This window comes from Panthera tigris, chromosome D1 (genome assembly GCF_018350195.1).
Source record: "Panthera tigris isolate Pti1 chromosome D1, P.tigris_Pti1_mat1.1, whole genome shotgun sequence".
In the NCBI taxonomy this organism is placed as follows: Eukaryota; Metazoa; Chordata; class Mammalia; order Carnivora; family Felidae; genus Panthera; species Panthera tigris.
This window is the reverse complement of record NC_056669.1, coordinates 21,812,496-21,827,294: the sequence shown is the minus strand read 5'-3', so window position 1 is coordinate 21,827,294 and position 14,799 is coordinate 21,812,496. Positions and strand designations below refer to the sequence as shown.

General features: G+C 54.7%; 1 protein-coding gene across 3 annotated transcripts; it reads left to right on the top strand.

Annotated features, from left to right (window-relative positions):
- Positions 1–258: 258 nt before the first annotated feature.
- ROBO4 (roundabout guidance receptor 4) lies at positions 259–13,946 on the top strand. 3 transcript variants are annotated; one of them, XM_042959027.1, is made up of 18 exons: positions 259–569; positions 911–1,240; positions 1,496–1,653; positions 1,849–1,969; positions 2,226–2,353; positions 2,453–2,681; positions 2,940–3,052; positions 3,777–3,945; positions 4,090–4,272; positions 4,383–4,425; positions 6,299–6,435; positions 6,553–6,816; positions 10,224–10,331; positions 10,458–10,611; positions 10,750–10,995; positions 11,132–11,490; positions 12,960–13,166; positions 13,289–13,946. In XM_042959027.1, the coding sequence occupies exons 1-18, from the start codon at positions 350–352 to the stop codon at positions 13,297–13,299; spliced, it is 3,180 nt and encodes a 1,059-aa protein (XP_042814961.1). In that variant the 5' UTR covers positions 259–349; the 3' UTR covers positions 13,300–13,946. The 3 variants fall into 3 exon arrangements, with proteins under 3 accessions (XP_042814961.1, XP_042814963.1, XP_042814962.1); XM_042959028.1 differs by having other exon boundaries at positions 260–569; positions 10,473–10,611; XM_042959029.1 differs by lacking the exon at positions 4,090–4,272.
- The last annotated feature ends 853 nt before the right edge of the window (positions 13,947–14,799 follow it).

Below are 14,799 nucleotides of genomic sequence, written 5' to 3'. Positions count from 1 at the left end.
CTCCCCTTGGCTGCCTCAGCCCACTTCTCTCTCCCCTCAGCTTCTTAGTGCCGTGCCCTGAGCCTCCACCTCTGGGCCCCCATTCCACTCTAGCAGGGAGCCACGCGGAGCAGAGGGGTAAGAACAGCCATCAAGGTTTAGATGGAGGCTGAAAGTTAAAGGACGAAGGCTGTGCTTTGGAACTACGTCAGTGTGAGGATGGCCTTTAGGAAATCCCAGACTAGATCACAAGGTAAACTTTAGGGCCGGGGCTGGAGTCAGGGGTGATGGCTAAAGGGTCAAGGGCAGAGAGTTTCTCTCTGCTGGTCTCCTCCCAGTTCTCCAAGGCACCGAGGGCCAGGCAGGAAGCATGGGTTTCCTCAAAGCTGCTTCCCTCCTGGGGCAGAGTCTCGGTCACAAACAACCACCACCACCCCACCCCGCCCCTCCTTCCCTCCGCTGTGAGCTCAGAGCTGCAGGACAAAGTGCCTGGGACCAGGAGAGAGGCCTGAGAGCAGCCATGGGCTCTGGAGGATCAGGCTTTCTCGGGGCCCCGGGGCCCCTGCCTCTCCTGCTTCTGCTTGTCACCGGTGAGTGTGGCCCTCCCCTCTCCTAGCCCCTGCTCCCTTGATCCAAGGCCTGGACAAGGGGAGAAGAGGTCCCCTTGCTCCCCTGCTTCCCTTTTTTCGTGGGGGTACCAGAGATGATGATGATGATGATGATGATGATGATGGTGTATATGTGAGACAGAGACAGACAGACAGATTGAGAACTCTGCAGATCCTTGCCTGGATGCCTTGCATAGCAGCTCTCTCCCCTCCCAGATTGTTAATAGAAGTTATCTTCAGGCAAGAGAGGGCAGAAGAGATGTTCGGGGATTTGGGGGCCCTGTTGGTAGTCAGACTGGGCTCCACCCCCCTTTCCCTTCTAGGAGGTATGGCTCAGGACTCCCCACCCCAGATCCTAGTCCATCCCCAGGACCAGCTGCTCCAGGGCCCCGGCCCCGCCAAGATGAGCTGCCGAGCCTCGGGCCAGCCGCCTCCCACCATCCGCTGGCTGCTGAACGGGCAGCCCCTGAGCATGGTGCCCCCAGACATACACCACCTCCTACCAGACGGAACGCTCCTACTGCTGCGGCCCCCTGCCCGGGGACGTGCCCACGACGACCAGGCCCTATCAACAGACCTGGGTGTCTATGCATGCGAGGCCAGCAACCGGCTGGGCACAGCGGTCAGCCGAGGCGCTCGGCTGTCTGTGGCGGGTAAGGCCTGGGAGGGGAGGCCCGGGGCGGGGTGCACCTGAGGCCAGATGCCTGAGGTGAAGACATATAGGGGGATATCTACGAGGGAAGGCCTGGGCTGGGTGAACTGAGGAGGGTGGGGCTCTGAAGAGTAAGCACAAGGTGGCGAAATGGTGGATAGACCAGAATGGGGCCAGTGTGGTAGGACCAAGGCAGGACCTCTGCGGAGGGGAGCACTGGACATTCCTCCCTGCTGACCCTCCATCATCCCTGCAGTCCTTCGGGAGGCTTTCCAGACCCAGCCTCAGGATACAGTGGCCACTGTGGGCAAGCAGGTGGTTCTGGAGTGCGGGCCGCCCTGGGGCCACCCAGAGCCCACCGTCTCATGGTGGAAGGATGGAAAACCACTGGCCCTACAGCCAGGGCGGCACGTGGTGAGTGAGCCCCCCTTCCCCATACTTTCTCTGGTCCTGAGCATAACTGGGCACACCCTGAGGGAGTCACTTGCCCTCCAGCTGCCGTGTCCCCTGCAGAATTTGAGGAAGGGAAGGCAATGAGGCCTGAAGCTTCCCTCCCCAGTCTGAGCCCCTCCCACATGAGACACTTCACAAAGCGCCTGGCCCTGACAGGTCTCCAGGGGGTCGCTGCAGATGGCAAGAGCAGAGAAGAGCGACACAGGCACCTATATGTGTGTGGCCACCAACAGCGCAGGACGACGGGAGAGCCGGGCAGCCAGGGTGTCTGTCCAGGGTAAGTCGAGGGTGGTCAGCTAAAGTTAGGGCCTGGTTCTGGCTGGGGTCAGCGTACGTGGGGGTCAACCTGGGATCTGGATCAGAGTGACACGGGCCCCATCTAGAGGGATGTTCCCCAATCCTGGAGTAGAAATAGGAGTGCTCTAGACTGGGAAATCTAGGAGTTGTGGTTTCTCCAAGTCTGGGAGATGTTTCACCCCTCAGTCCCATCACTCTGGCCTACGGCCCCCAGCCCAGCCCTATGCTCTCCACAGAGCCCCAGAACTACAAGGAACCTCTGGAGTTGCTGGCTGTGCATATTCAGCTGGAAAATGTGACCCTGCTGAACCCAGACCCCGAAAAGAGCCCCAAGCCCGGGCCTGCTGTGTGGCTCAGCTGGAAGGTGAGGCCCAGGCCCTAGGGGTGGGTGCCAGTCCGAGCTCAAGAAAGAGCCGGCCGTCAACTCCTTGACCTCCTATCCTTCCTCTGGACTCTTTCCCAGGTGAGCGGCCCTGCTGCACCTGCTCAGTCGTACACAGCCCTGTTCAGGGTCCAGACGGCCCCAGGAGGCCCGGGAGCTCCCTGGGCAGAGGCCCTGCTGGCCGGCTGGCAGAGCGCAGAGCTTGGGGGCCTCCTCTGGGGTAAAGACTACGAGTTCAAAGTGAGACCGTTCTCCGGCCGGGCTCAAGGCCCTGACAGCAACGTGCTGCTCCTGAGGCTGCCTGAACAAGGTCAGAGACAGATGTCTAAAGGACCCAACAGTATACTCTCTGACACCTTCTTGTCTGCGGGCCCCTGGACTGTCCCACTCCAGTTTGGAGGGACGGTGGGCCTTACTCCTGGACTCCCTTCTGCCATGGCCAGGCAAGCAGAGCTGCAGGAATCTCCTATTCTTACCAGTGTGGTCTCTGACCGTGTCCCCATCCCAGATCTTTTTCCTAGAGTCCCCTCCTTCAGCATCCCTTACAGCCTGTCTTCCTCCCCTCCAGTGCCCAATGCCCCTCCCGGAGAGGTGACCTTAAAACCTGGCAACGGCAGTGTCCTTGTAAGCTGGGTCCCACCACCTGCTGAAAACCACAATGGCATCATCCGTGGCTACCAGGTACCCCCCCACACCACCTGCCTAGTGGTGCCAGGACATCCTCTTGCCTGGCATCCTGCATACCCTTGTTCTGGGCACTAGGAAGCAGCACCTGTGCAGAGAAGCAAGGAAAACTTGCTGTCGCTGAGCAAGGGTGTGCCCGACACTGCCAGGCACTTTCCTACGTGATCTCATTTCATCTCAGAGTCCGTCCTGGGTTATTATCCCTAAGTTATGGACATGGAGAGTGAGGCCAAGGCCACAGGTGCAGGAAACAGAGCAGGAATCAAACCAGGCTGTGTCTGACTGTCAACTTCTAAGCCAGTGGGATCAGAATGTGGCTCTTGGGCCAGCAACACCAGCATCGCCTGACAACTTGTTAGAAATGCAAATCCTTGGGTCCTTCCCAGGCTGATGAATCAGAAACTCAGGGACGGACCTAGCAACCTGGATTGGTAACAAATCCTCCCAGTGACTCGAAAGCACAGTGAAATTGGAGAACCACGGTCTAACACCTATTTTAGCAGACTGTTTTTTGTCCCCCCTGCTGTCAGCCTAGAGAGAAGGCTCTCTCACTCTGTAGGGAGAAGGGAATAGGAAGTGTGGCTACATCGGGTGGGGGAGTGCTCCCAGGGGAACAGCGGGGCAGGATGACCACATGGCCAGTGGTGGAGGACTCTGCCGCTGGGATGGTGCGGGGGTTGGTGCGGGGGGTGGTGAGTGCCCATTTCCCCTTGTGCCTCAGGTCTGGAGCCTGGGCAACACTTCGTTGCCCCCAGCCAACTGGACTGTGGCGGGCGAGCAGACCCAGCTGGAGATGGCCACCCAGATGCCAGGTTCCTACTGCGTACAAGTGGCTGCGGTCACGGGCGCTGGGGCTGGGCCCCCCAGTAGCCCTGTCTGCCTCCTCTTAGGTGAGGGCGGTGCCCACCCGTACTCCGCGAGCCCCCATCCCCACCTTCCTCTCGCCCTGTTCCCGCCTCACACGTCCAGCTCATTGTCCGCGTGACCCTCATAGCGCCACCCGCCCCTCCCACTGAGCTCAAATTCCCACATAGAGCGGACCATGGAGCGAGCCACTCAAGAACTCAGCGATGGTCCCTGGACCTTGGAGCAGCTGAGGGCCGCCCTAAGGCGGCCAGAAGTGATTGCTAGCGGGGGTGTCGTGCTCTGGCTGCTGCTGCTGGGCACTGCCGTGTGTGTCCACCGCCGGCGCAGAGCTGGGGTGCACCTGGGCCCGGGTAAGAGGATGGACCCCCGGGTGGCCCAGGCCGCACAACGCAGGGGCTTAGATCTCTGGCCAGATGTCAGGCCCTCTGGATTTAGCTCTCTTCCTTTTGCTCTCTCCCAGGTCTGTACAGATACACCAGTGAGGACGCCATCCTAAAACACAGGTGAGAGATGAAATGGGGGGGGGGGGCTTGAGGTGAGGGGGCAGGTAGAGGGGCCAAGGGGCCGTGGAGCTGGGACAGAGAGTTGGATGGAATGCTGTCGCCTCTACCGCCAGCCAGTTCGGGACCCTACTACCCAAATCTCTCCTGAACTCCAAGTGAGAATTAATTTCTCTTTCATTAGTGTTCCTACCACACCGCTTGACAGTTGAGTAAACGGAGACACGAGACTTAAGTGACTTTGCCCGAGGCTACACTGCTAGTAGCTGGCCTTCTGAATTCCCAATCTAGGACTCTTGTCACCCACCTCTCACTAATCCTCACTACACTCTCCTGCTGACCCATTCTGCTAGGTGGGGAATAACTAGCACGGGACGACCAGCCTACTTTCTCATTTCCTCTGTAGACCCCGGGTCTGCCTAGCAGCGCCTTCGCATTCAGGAAATCACCCAAACAGGGAGTGATCTTCACAATAATCACCCACAGTTCCAGCAGAGGGCGCTCTGCCCCTATGTTCTCAATTCTCACGCTCGTTCTCAGTAGCAGGGTCAGCTTGCGGGTACACCTGCTCCAAGTGTCTTTGGCTGCCAAAGCAAGTCTGTGGTTATGAGACAGGGTGCCAAGAGAGAAAAGATACTTTTTTGTCCTATTGGCTGAGTTTCACACTAAATAACCATTTCATCTCTCTGCTCTTTTATCTCGTTGGATTTCCTCTGAAGGGCTTCACGTTCCAAGTCTGCATCTTTCAACAGAAGTTTATCAAGTACCTACAATGTGCCAGACACGTCCAGCCCTTGGGTTACCATTTTGCAAGGTTCCGAGCGGGCTGGGGCCATATATTCCTGCGTTATTCTGCGCTCACTGGCCTTTCTCTTCCAGCTACCTCCTGGCCTTTGTTCTGTCCCCGAACCTTCTCTGGCTCCCCCGGAACTTTATCCCTTGTCTCTCAAGGGGATTCCACTCTGATTCTCTTGTTCATCCATCTCTTTAGCACAGGCTCCGTCCACCGGACAGCCATGCCAGCATACGCATGCAATCGAGAGCTAGATGTGCGGAAACACGTAGAAGACACGTGGAAGAGGTGGGGTGGGGGAAAATTCCACGTTTACCCTGATGGTACGAAGGGGAAAGGCAGAAGAGCAGTGGCAAGAACTAGCCTGCTATGTTCATAGGGAAAGATAAGCTGTTTGGTCTGGCTAGGATGTAGGTTGCAAGATGTATCGGAGTAAAGGATAAGGTCAGGGAGCTGAAGGCCAGACCAACAAGGGTGCTGCTCGCCCTGCTAAGCAGCTGGTAAGTGGGGAGCCACTGACGGTTCTAGGCAGAGAAGTGCTTTGGTATGATCTCTGTTCTTGAAAGATTGCTCAGGCAGCCAGCAGGACGCCCGGTTCAAAGGGAACCAGACTAGAGGTAGAGAAGGCAAATTCCACGTAGCAAACTCTCGCTCTGCCAGCTGAGTGATCTCACATTTCCTCATTTCAACTCAAAACATCAGCCTTATATGGCAGCCCTTTTACAGATAAAGAACCAGGGCTTAGAGAGGCTAATAGACTTCTTTGCCCAGAGTCGCACACATAGGCTGTAGCAGATGGGGATTTTCACACTGTGTTCCCTTTGTTTCAACACATAGCTGTCTCTCTTTAATGCCTCCTCATTCTGGGCCACTTGGACTTCCCCGGTCCCAGAATAAGAAAGGACCACTGAGTTTTGGGATGCCAGGTCAGAGATCCTAAGGAGTCTGTAAAGGCCTGGAAAGCAGCAAGAATAAAGCTGCTGCCACCCTCTACTCAACCCCTTCTGCTGCCCTCTGAACCGGAGGTCTTGTCCAATGATGTTCTCGCTTCACCCCGTTTCTTCTGCCCCCCCATTGTCCCAGGATGGATCACAGTGACTCCCCTTGGCTGGCAGACACTTGGCGTTCTACCTCTGGCTCTCGGGACCTGAGCAGCAGCAGCAGCCTCAGCAGCAGGCTGGGAGTGGACCCCCGGGACCCACTAGACTGTCGTCGCTCCTGTGAGCATGCCCAGCGGGGCCAGGGCTCTGCAGTGGAGCAGGGATCCCAGGGCTGGAGATGGGCGTTGTGGGGGTGGGAGGCACTCGCCGTAATTCTTCCTGTCATTTTTACCACAGTGATCTCCTGGGATCCCCGAAGCCCTGGTGTGCCCCTGCTTCCCGACACCAGCACTTTTTATGGCTCCCTCATCGCCGAGCTGCCTTCCAGCCCCCCAGCCCGGCCAAGCCCCCGGACCCCAGCTGTCAGGCGCCTCCCGCCCCAGCTGGCCCGGCTCTCCAGCCCGTGGCCCAGTCCAGACAGCCTCTGCAGCCACAGGGAACTCTCTTCTCCCCGCTTGCCTCTGGCCCCTGTGGAGGCTTGGAAGGCCAAAAAGAAGCAGGGTAAGGATGGGGAGCATAGACACAGCCCGAAGCGGGTGGCAGGAGGAGCAGGAGTGGGAACGTGGTGGGACCGTGGCCTGGAGACCTCGAAGCCAGATGTGGGCTGTATCCCACCCACGGCTTCCAGGTCCCTGCCCTGGTGGACACCAGGTCTCTCCGCTATCACCAAGGCACTCAGCGAGGGGTGTGCTGGCCTCCGCTTTTCTTTACATGGTTGTCTGCTTCCGCTCGGCCCACACCAGCAGCGGGCCCTCTTTCTGCATGCAATTGAATTTGGCAAACATTTCGTAAGCACCACTGTAAGCCAGATGTGGGGACACAGGAGACAGTTCTTGCCGTCTAAGGGCTCAGAGTATGGTGACAGTGCCCGACCAGCACATAAGGAACTCTAGAACCTGGCGGTGTGCGACCGGTGCTAGCTTGAAGCCTCATCTCCATGGGCACTGTGCACGGGCCTCTCCAGGCACTGACTCCCCACTCACTTCCCAGAGAAGATTGAGTAATTCCATTCTTCCCAGATTCCTCTCCTGAATTCCAGCTACTTGCTTTGCCTTTCCAGAGAGAAATAATTACAGTCTCTGTTTCTTTTGGAACTACTATACGTTAGGTGCTTTGTTTCATTTAATCCCCCCAACCTATTGGCTAGATATTATTTCTCTAATTTTGCAGGTGGGGAAAGAGGATCAGAAATGAGTCACTTGTTCAAAATCCCACAAGTCAGTAAGCTGCCGAACTCAGATTCGAAGCCAAAAAGGTCTGCTTCCTAAGGCCACCCTCTGAGAGCTCCCTTAGAAGATTCGATTCTATCACTATTTTCTCTTGTTTCTGAACGTGGGTCTGAGCCCCACCTGCTGTCTTCACAAGCCTTCTGTGCTGCTTAGTAAGACTTACGAATGTCCTACAGCCAATTCTTTTTTTCCCCCCAGTGAATATAATCCAAATTTCACAGAGACAAAGATGGATACAGAGTAATTAAGAGCTTGTCCAATATCCAGAACTTTATGACTCTAAATATTAGCAAAGCTGGCATTCTTTCCAGCTTCGCCTCAGATGCATTGCATTAGGAATCCTCAGTGGGCACAAAATAGCAGCTAAAAAGGGGTTGAAACAGTCCCATTTAAAACCCAGCCTTCCCACGGAGAACGGCACTGACCCGGATTTAATGTAGAGCTCATCTTCGACTGTTAATACTGCTGGGAAAAAAATGAGAAATTTTCTACAGCCAATTCTTCAGAAAGGTTCCAATTCCAAGATGAGACTTAGGTCCTCACTTCACCCTGTGTCTCTTCACCCCAGCCCCGCTGATTGACCACAGTAAGGCCCCTGGGCTGGTGGACACTTAATGGCCCACCTCTGGCTCCTGGGACCTCAGCCACAGCAAGTTCGTGCTATGGTCTGGTCAGAGCCATGGAGTTTGGCTCTGCTGCTGTAAGTCCAAAAGACTGAGGATTCTTTGTCATCTAACACTGGCAAGCTCTCTCAGTGCCCCCTACTCCCTTGACCTGTTTATTCTTTTTTCTTATTATTTGCCCTTAGGTGGGTTTTTTTCTCCACCACTTATATGCTCAGAACTGTACTCTCCCATGTTTCATCCATTATATAAGGATGTTAGTTTCACTCTTCCAGATATGCCCACTGAATATCCTAATTAATTCATTAATTAATTAGTACAAATATTTATTGCCATTCAGGTGTGCCCAGTGAGATTTGACCTAACCTTCATAACATTTTCATGGTGTAGTTTGCTCAAATAACAGTGAAACTAAGATCCAAGTAATTACAAGCAGGGTGGAAGGAGGCTTTTTGTTATGAGAATCCTTTAGAGGAAATGAATGGATTGGGACAAATGTGGCCTTTTCTAGGACTGGCCTTTCCTCTTCCTCTTCCACACAAACCAACCAACCGACATGGGTCCCATTTCTGAGCTTACTCAGGAAGCCAGGCACCAGACGAGACAAAGCTGTTGAGAGCAGAGTTGGAGCACCTGAAGTTGGCCTCCAGAACTCCCTAGATCATACGACAACTAAAGGAAATTTAAAAAACAAAGCAGCCTAGGTACAAAAGGCAATTTTGATGGGGGAAGTCTAGCCATTGTGTGGGTTTTCATCCCAGAGGCTCAGAAGGTCTGGCCACTGTATAGGGATTCCCAGGGGCCAGATGGTCTCAGGGAATGCCGTAGCCTTGATCTCCTCCCTGCTCTGAACCTGCCCATGGTGGCATCCAAATCTTTGAGGACAGCTGTGCCTTGAGGATCCTGCCTGGTCTCTGGTTTACCAAGGAAGGAACCCCCTTCCTAAATGAGCTTCTGATCATGTGGCACTAATCCGAAGACTGGTTCCTTTTTGCCTTTACTTGATAGTTTCCTGGTTCCTGGTCTTGAGGAAATCTCTTCCCTCTATCACCCTTCTGGTTCCCTTTTGGCTTAAACTGAGATCTATTTGGGGTTCGGCCTGACCAAGAAGCATGTGCTAGGGTCACTGCACCCAGCTAGGTCTGCTTCTTCAGTTACCTCAGCTTCTCCACTATCAGAGTTCACCGAGAGCCCTGTCTCTTAAGTGGCCATGTGAGCCGGATGGTAGCTGCAATCTTGTGATTCTTCTCACCTTGTGTTTACATCTACCCCTCTCATATTATCCATCTCTTTGTTCATTCATTCAACAAATATCACCGAATACCTACTGGTAGGGCACTGTCTCCCTGGGTGAGACCCACACTCTTCCTATTCTAGAGGTCCTCTCCTCCTCAGCTGACTCCTGTCCCACTCGGCATGGTGTGGGGTTGTCTTACCTACTCAGCTCAACTTGACAGTCCAACGCTTCTTCCCAAGTGAGAAACACTCGGGTTTCTCGGGCAAGGTTACCCACAACCATGTGAGATATTTGTAATGTGAGAAATGGAAATTAACAGATTCTCTTCAAGAAAAGAAGGGGTATTTGTCTTCACAGAGCCAAAATTCATGAGAAGAGTAGCAAGGTGGGGGGATAGAGATCAGGAAGATTGGGATGTATACATGAGGAAAAGAAAGTTGTCCAAGTATCTTTTAGGCACCAGGAACTTTCCAATCTGTTTTTAGAAATAAATTAAAATTGGCAAAACTATGGTTTCACTGGGTGTTCCCAAGTGAAACGGGAGCCCAGAAAATTTAGTGGATTTGCCTGAGGTCACACAGCAACTATGTAACTGCGCTGGGCTGTGAGCGCAGGTCTTTTGACTCCAAGCCTCGTGCTACCTTCCTGCATGGAGGAAGGGGGGCGGGGCAGAGGATGCAGGGAGGTTCTTCCCTCTTGTCTCTGAATTCAGGGACCCTAACGCCTGACTGAATGACAAGGCTGAACATAGAGCCTGTGGTTGGGGTCCGAAAGGCCCACCCTGGCTTGCCCCCCACCCACTGACTCTTGCCTTTGCAGAGCTGCACCAAGCCAACAGCTCCCCGCCCCTCCGGGCCAGCCACCCTATGGAGTTCTGGGCCTGGGAGTTGGGGAGTAAAGGCTCCAAGAACCTTTCCCAAAGTCCAGGTAAGAGGAGGCCCTGAGAGGAAAGTGAGGAGGTGAGGCAGGGTGTAGGGGTGGGAGTGGGAACAGGAAGCTGGGGGACAGGGTTGGGGCTGGGGCTCATGGGGGCCCTGCCATTCTCACCCCTAGGCTATTGTTCTCCAGGAGCCGTGCCCCAAGCTCTGGTTGCCTGGAGGGCCCTGGGACCGCAGCTCCTCCGATCGTCCAATGAGCTGGTTTCGCGCCCTCTCCCCCCAGCGCCCCTCGCTTCTCGCGGAGCCTCCACTCAGAGTCAGCAGACCCAGTAAGAGGGCATGGGGTCAGGAAGCAGGGGTGGGGGACTGGGGTGTGAGGGGTCTTTGCTGTGCTTGAACAGGGGCTGGGGGAGGGGGGGACAGGGGCTGCAGTAATGACCCTGTCATCACTCTCTTACCCCCATCAGGCCCTCGGTGGAGCCCCAAGCTCCCTCCTCCCTCCCACTGCCAGCCGCCCCCCTCCCCATCCCTGTCCCCTCCAGTCCCCCCAGTCCCTCCAGCCCCCAGGCCTCTTCCCTCTCTGGCCCCAGTCCACCTTCCAGTCGTCTGTCCAGCTCCTCGCTGTCATCCCTGGGGGAGGATCAGGACAGTGTACTGACTCCTGAGGAGGTGGCCCTGTGCCTGGAGCTCAGTGACGGTGAGGAGACCCCCAGGTGAGTTGTCTGAGGGATGACCAAAGGACTGGAGATACGCACACAACAGGGGTATGCTTATCTCAACTGGAATGTGTCTGCTGTGCCAGTAGACCCACCTCAACCATAGCACTGTGTCCCATTTTGCCTTTTCTAGGAATAGCGTCTCTCCTATGCCAAGGGCTCCTTCACCCCCTGTCACCTACGGTTACATCAGCATCCCGACAGCCTCAGAGCTGGCGGACGTGGGCAGGGCCGGAGGAGGGGTGGGGTCCGAAGTGAGGGGCTTGCTGTGCCCACCCCGGCCCTGCCCCACCCCCACCCCCAGCGAGGGCTCCTTGGCCAACGGCTGGGGCTCAGCCTCCGAGGACAACGCCCCCAGCGCCAGAGCCAGCCTTGTCAGCTCCTCTGACGGCTCCTTCCTTGCGGACGCCCACTTTGCCCGGGCCCTGGCAATGGCTGTGGACAGCTTTGGCTTTGGTCTGGAGCCCAGGGAGGCTGACTGCGTCTTCATGGGTATGTGAGACCACCCTGCCTTCCTCCTCACCCCACCCCTTGGAATGAACTCAGATCCCATAAGAACCCCTCCCTCCTTTTCCCCAACCAAGAGGCAAGGCTTCCTAATCATTGTCTTTGCTTTTTTTTTTTTTTAAGTTTGTTTCTTTATTTTGAGAGAGAGAGAGAGAGAGAGAGCCCTCGTGAGCAGGGGGAGGGGCAGAGAGAAAGGAAGAGAAAGAAGTCCAAGCAGGCTCAGTGCTGTCAGCACAGAGCCTGATGTGGGGCTCGATCTAACAACCGTGAGACCATGACTTGAGCCGAAATTAAGAGGTGGGCGCTAAACCAACTGAGCCACCCAGACGCCCCCCAATCATTGTCTTTGTGGTTATCCTTAAAACAGCCAGCTTTTATTGAATGATCACTATGCCCCAAGCCCTGTGATAAGTGCTTTATATACATTCAATGTTAACAACTCTATGAAAAATATTCTTTATCTTTCTCTTCCAAATGAGGGAACTGTAAGTCAAACAGGTTTTTTAACTTGCCCAAGGTTGCCCACAAGAACAAGGACAAAATGTTCAAGTCTAAAGCCCAGAGGCAGCCAGTTGCATTGCCCTCCCCCCAGGTCCCTCGTCTTACCCAGACACCGATCACCAGGAAAGATTGCTCCCCACCTCTTCTATTTACTATTTACTCCAACCCCCTGTTTCAGATTCTCCTCATGATGGGAACTTCTGTTTTCTCTCTTATTTCCCACTGTGTTTGCAAGCCCTCCTCTTGTCCTGTCTGTGGCTGGGGTAAAGAGAAGATGGGCTCACTCCTTCACATGTCTACCAGAGTGGGACCATTATCTCCATGGCAACAGAAGGTAGCTCAGGCTCCCGGTGCCCCTTCCTCATACACTCTGTCAGATCCCCTATCGCCATCTTATGAACCCCAATAAAAACAACCAGGCTTGTAGTAAACGGGAAAGCAAGGATTATCCAGGGTAGAAGTGCCCACAACAGAGGGAGAAGAAAGGTGCCTGGGGAGAGGAAGGGTGAAGGGAAAGAGTATGGATAGAGGGCCAGAGCTGGGGGGCACCTGGGTGGTTCAGTAGTTAAGTGTCTGACTCTTGGTTTTGGCTCTGGTCGTGATCTCATGGTTTCCACACCAACAGTGTGGAGCCTGCTTGGGATTCTGTCTCCCTCTCCCTCTGCCCCTCCCCCCACTCACACTGCCTGTCTCTCTCAAAATAAATAAATAAATAAATAAATAAATAAATAAAAAGAAGGCCAGAGGTGGGCTAGGAGGAAACAGTTCAAGCTATTCTCCCTAAGAAACCAATGGACTCATTCCAGTGGCCCCCAGAATTGATGGGCCAAGTTGGGGCTAGGTTATCTTCTGGGTTGCATGTATGCCTTAAGCAGGTCCTAAGTGTTCTGCCCTAAACTGGTCCCTCAGAGTGAAGGCCAACCCTCCACAAACAAATCTACCCTCCCTGACAGATGCCTCCTCACCTCCCTCCCCCCGGGATGACCTCTTCCTGACCTCCACCCTCTCCCTGCCCCTGTGGGAGTGGAGGTCAGACTGGTTGGAGGACATGGAGAACAACCACAGCCAGCGGCTGGGAAGGGGGCTGCCTCCCTGGCCCCCCGACTCTCGGATCTCTTCCGGAAGAAGTCAGCTCAGCCGTCCTGAGCCCAAGGCCGGCAGTAAGTGCCTGTCTGCCATACTCTTGGTGGAGGGATTCTGGGGAGGAGCCAAGAGGGAACCCCTGGGGTTGGAGAGGTGAGATTAAGGAGGGTAACTCCATTCTCCTTCAACTTCCCTGCAGGCTCCTCATGAAGTGTACCTGAGACAGGAGACGGCCAAGAGGAGAATCAAAACCACCCCGCTGAGGAGTGTCAGTCTTGGCCTGTATTCTCTGCAGCTGGGGGACCACCTTGCCTCGCCACCAGGACAGTTCTCCTTCCGGGATTGTGAGAACAAATGAAAGCAAAACAAAATAAGAGCAAAGCAGACCTGGAGCCCCCAGTGAGCAAAAAGTCATCTCGGCCTGCCTCCTACCCCTTGCTTTCTCCTCTGCTCCATCCATCCCAAAACCGGGTCTTGTGGCCTGAGAAGCAGGCTTATCTCCTGATCTCCCCACCCCCACACTTGCATCACCAGAAGTGGAAGAACCAGAGATCTTCCCGGAGGACTACAGCATCTTGTGGGACAGGCTGGTTAGGGAAGGAGTTTTATGGAGCCATGCCTCTCAGGAAGGCACCTTTCCTACGTAGGCAGGCTCACTTTTCCCCAGCCACACCCGTAAAGGAAGGACGGAGGAACACCCAGTGAGGACCAACCTTGTTTCCAAGGCAGAGGGTCCAGAATGGACCTAGGGAGGGAGCCAAAGGAAGGGTGGTGGGAAAATGTGGGGCCAACACCCTCTTCATACTGTGGACTCTATGAGCTTAAGAAATTGATACCATTAAACTGAAATGACTTGAGTTAGTTGAGATCATCCCCCAGAGCACCATTCTGGGGAGGGTACCTGGAGGTATGGGAAGAATTCTCTCAGTTGGGGCGGAACTGAGCATTCGTTGGCACTCAGGGCGTGTCACTTATTTCTGTTCTGCAATTGAGGGAAGAATTACACGCGTCCATCAGATTTTCCCAGTCTGCTGGCCGTAGCAACTGGTCCTGGGAAGACACTCCTGTTTTCAGCGGTCCCGGTGCCCCGCTCCCCAGAGACCAGTCCCGGATGGTTAAGAACAGGTGTTTTCTTAAAATAGACAAAAGTAGCTAGATTTCACAAAAGGTAGGACCACCTATAATGGTTGCCTAGTGAGCACCCTTCAGACAAAACAACAGCACCGAGAAATGGAGCAGGACTGACAAGCCTGAGCCACAGAAAGCGGGGCAGATGGGGGCTGGTCTTTTTTCTAACTTGGTGGGAAAGGCAGGGGCAGGACACACACAAGCTGCAGGGGATGGTGCTCCTGCATGTGACCAGGGCCACCGGAGGACATCTTTAAGGAGGGCTGACCAGGAAGCAGGCCCTGGAAGGGGGTGATAATCCCCCCCGAAACCAAGGCAGCTCTACCTGGAGGCCACTCTGAACTCAGAGGCTGCGTGAGGCCGGGCCTGGGGGACACGGTGCTGCCTGAACTACCTTAAACCGGCCCGTCTCGTCTGGAATGTCATAATCTCAGGATGAGAAATCAGTGCTCCGGATACATATCCGTTCCTCTCTATTTGCTTTTCCTTTTTTGGATTTTGTTTTTCTTTTAGTTTCCTGGTAAAATTCCTTTTGAAAACATTCCAACCCTGTTTGCCAGACCAAAGGAGAAAAAGGGATTT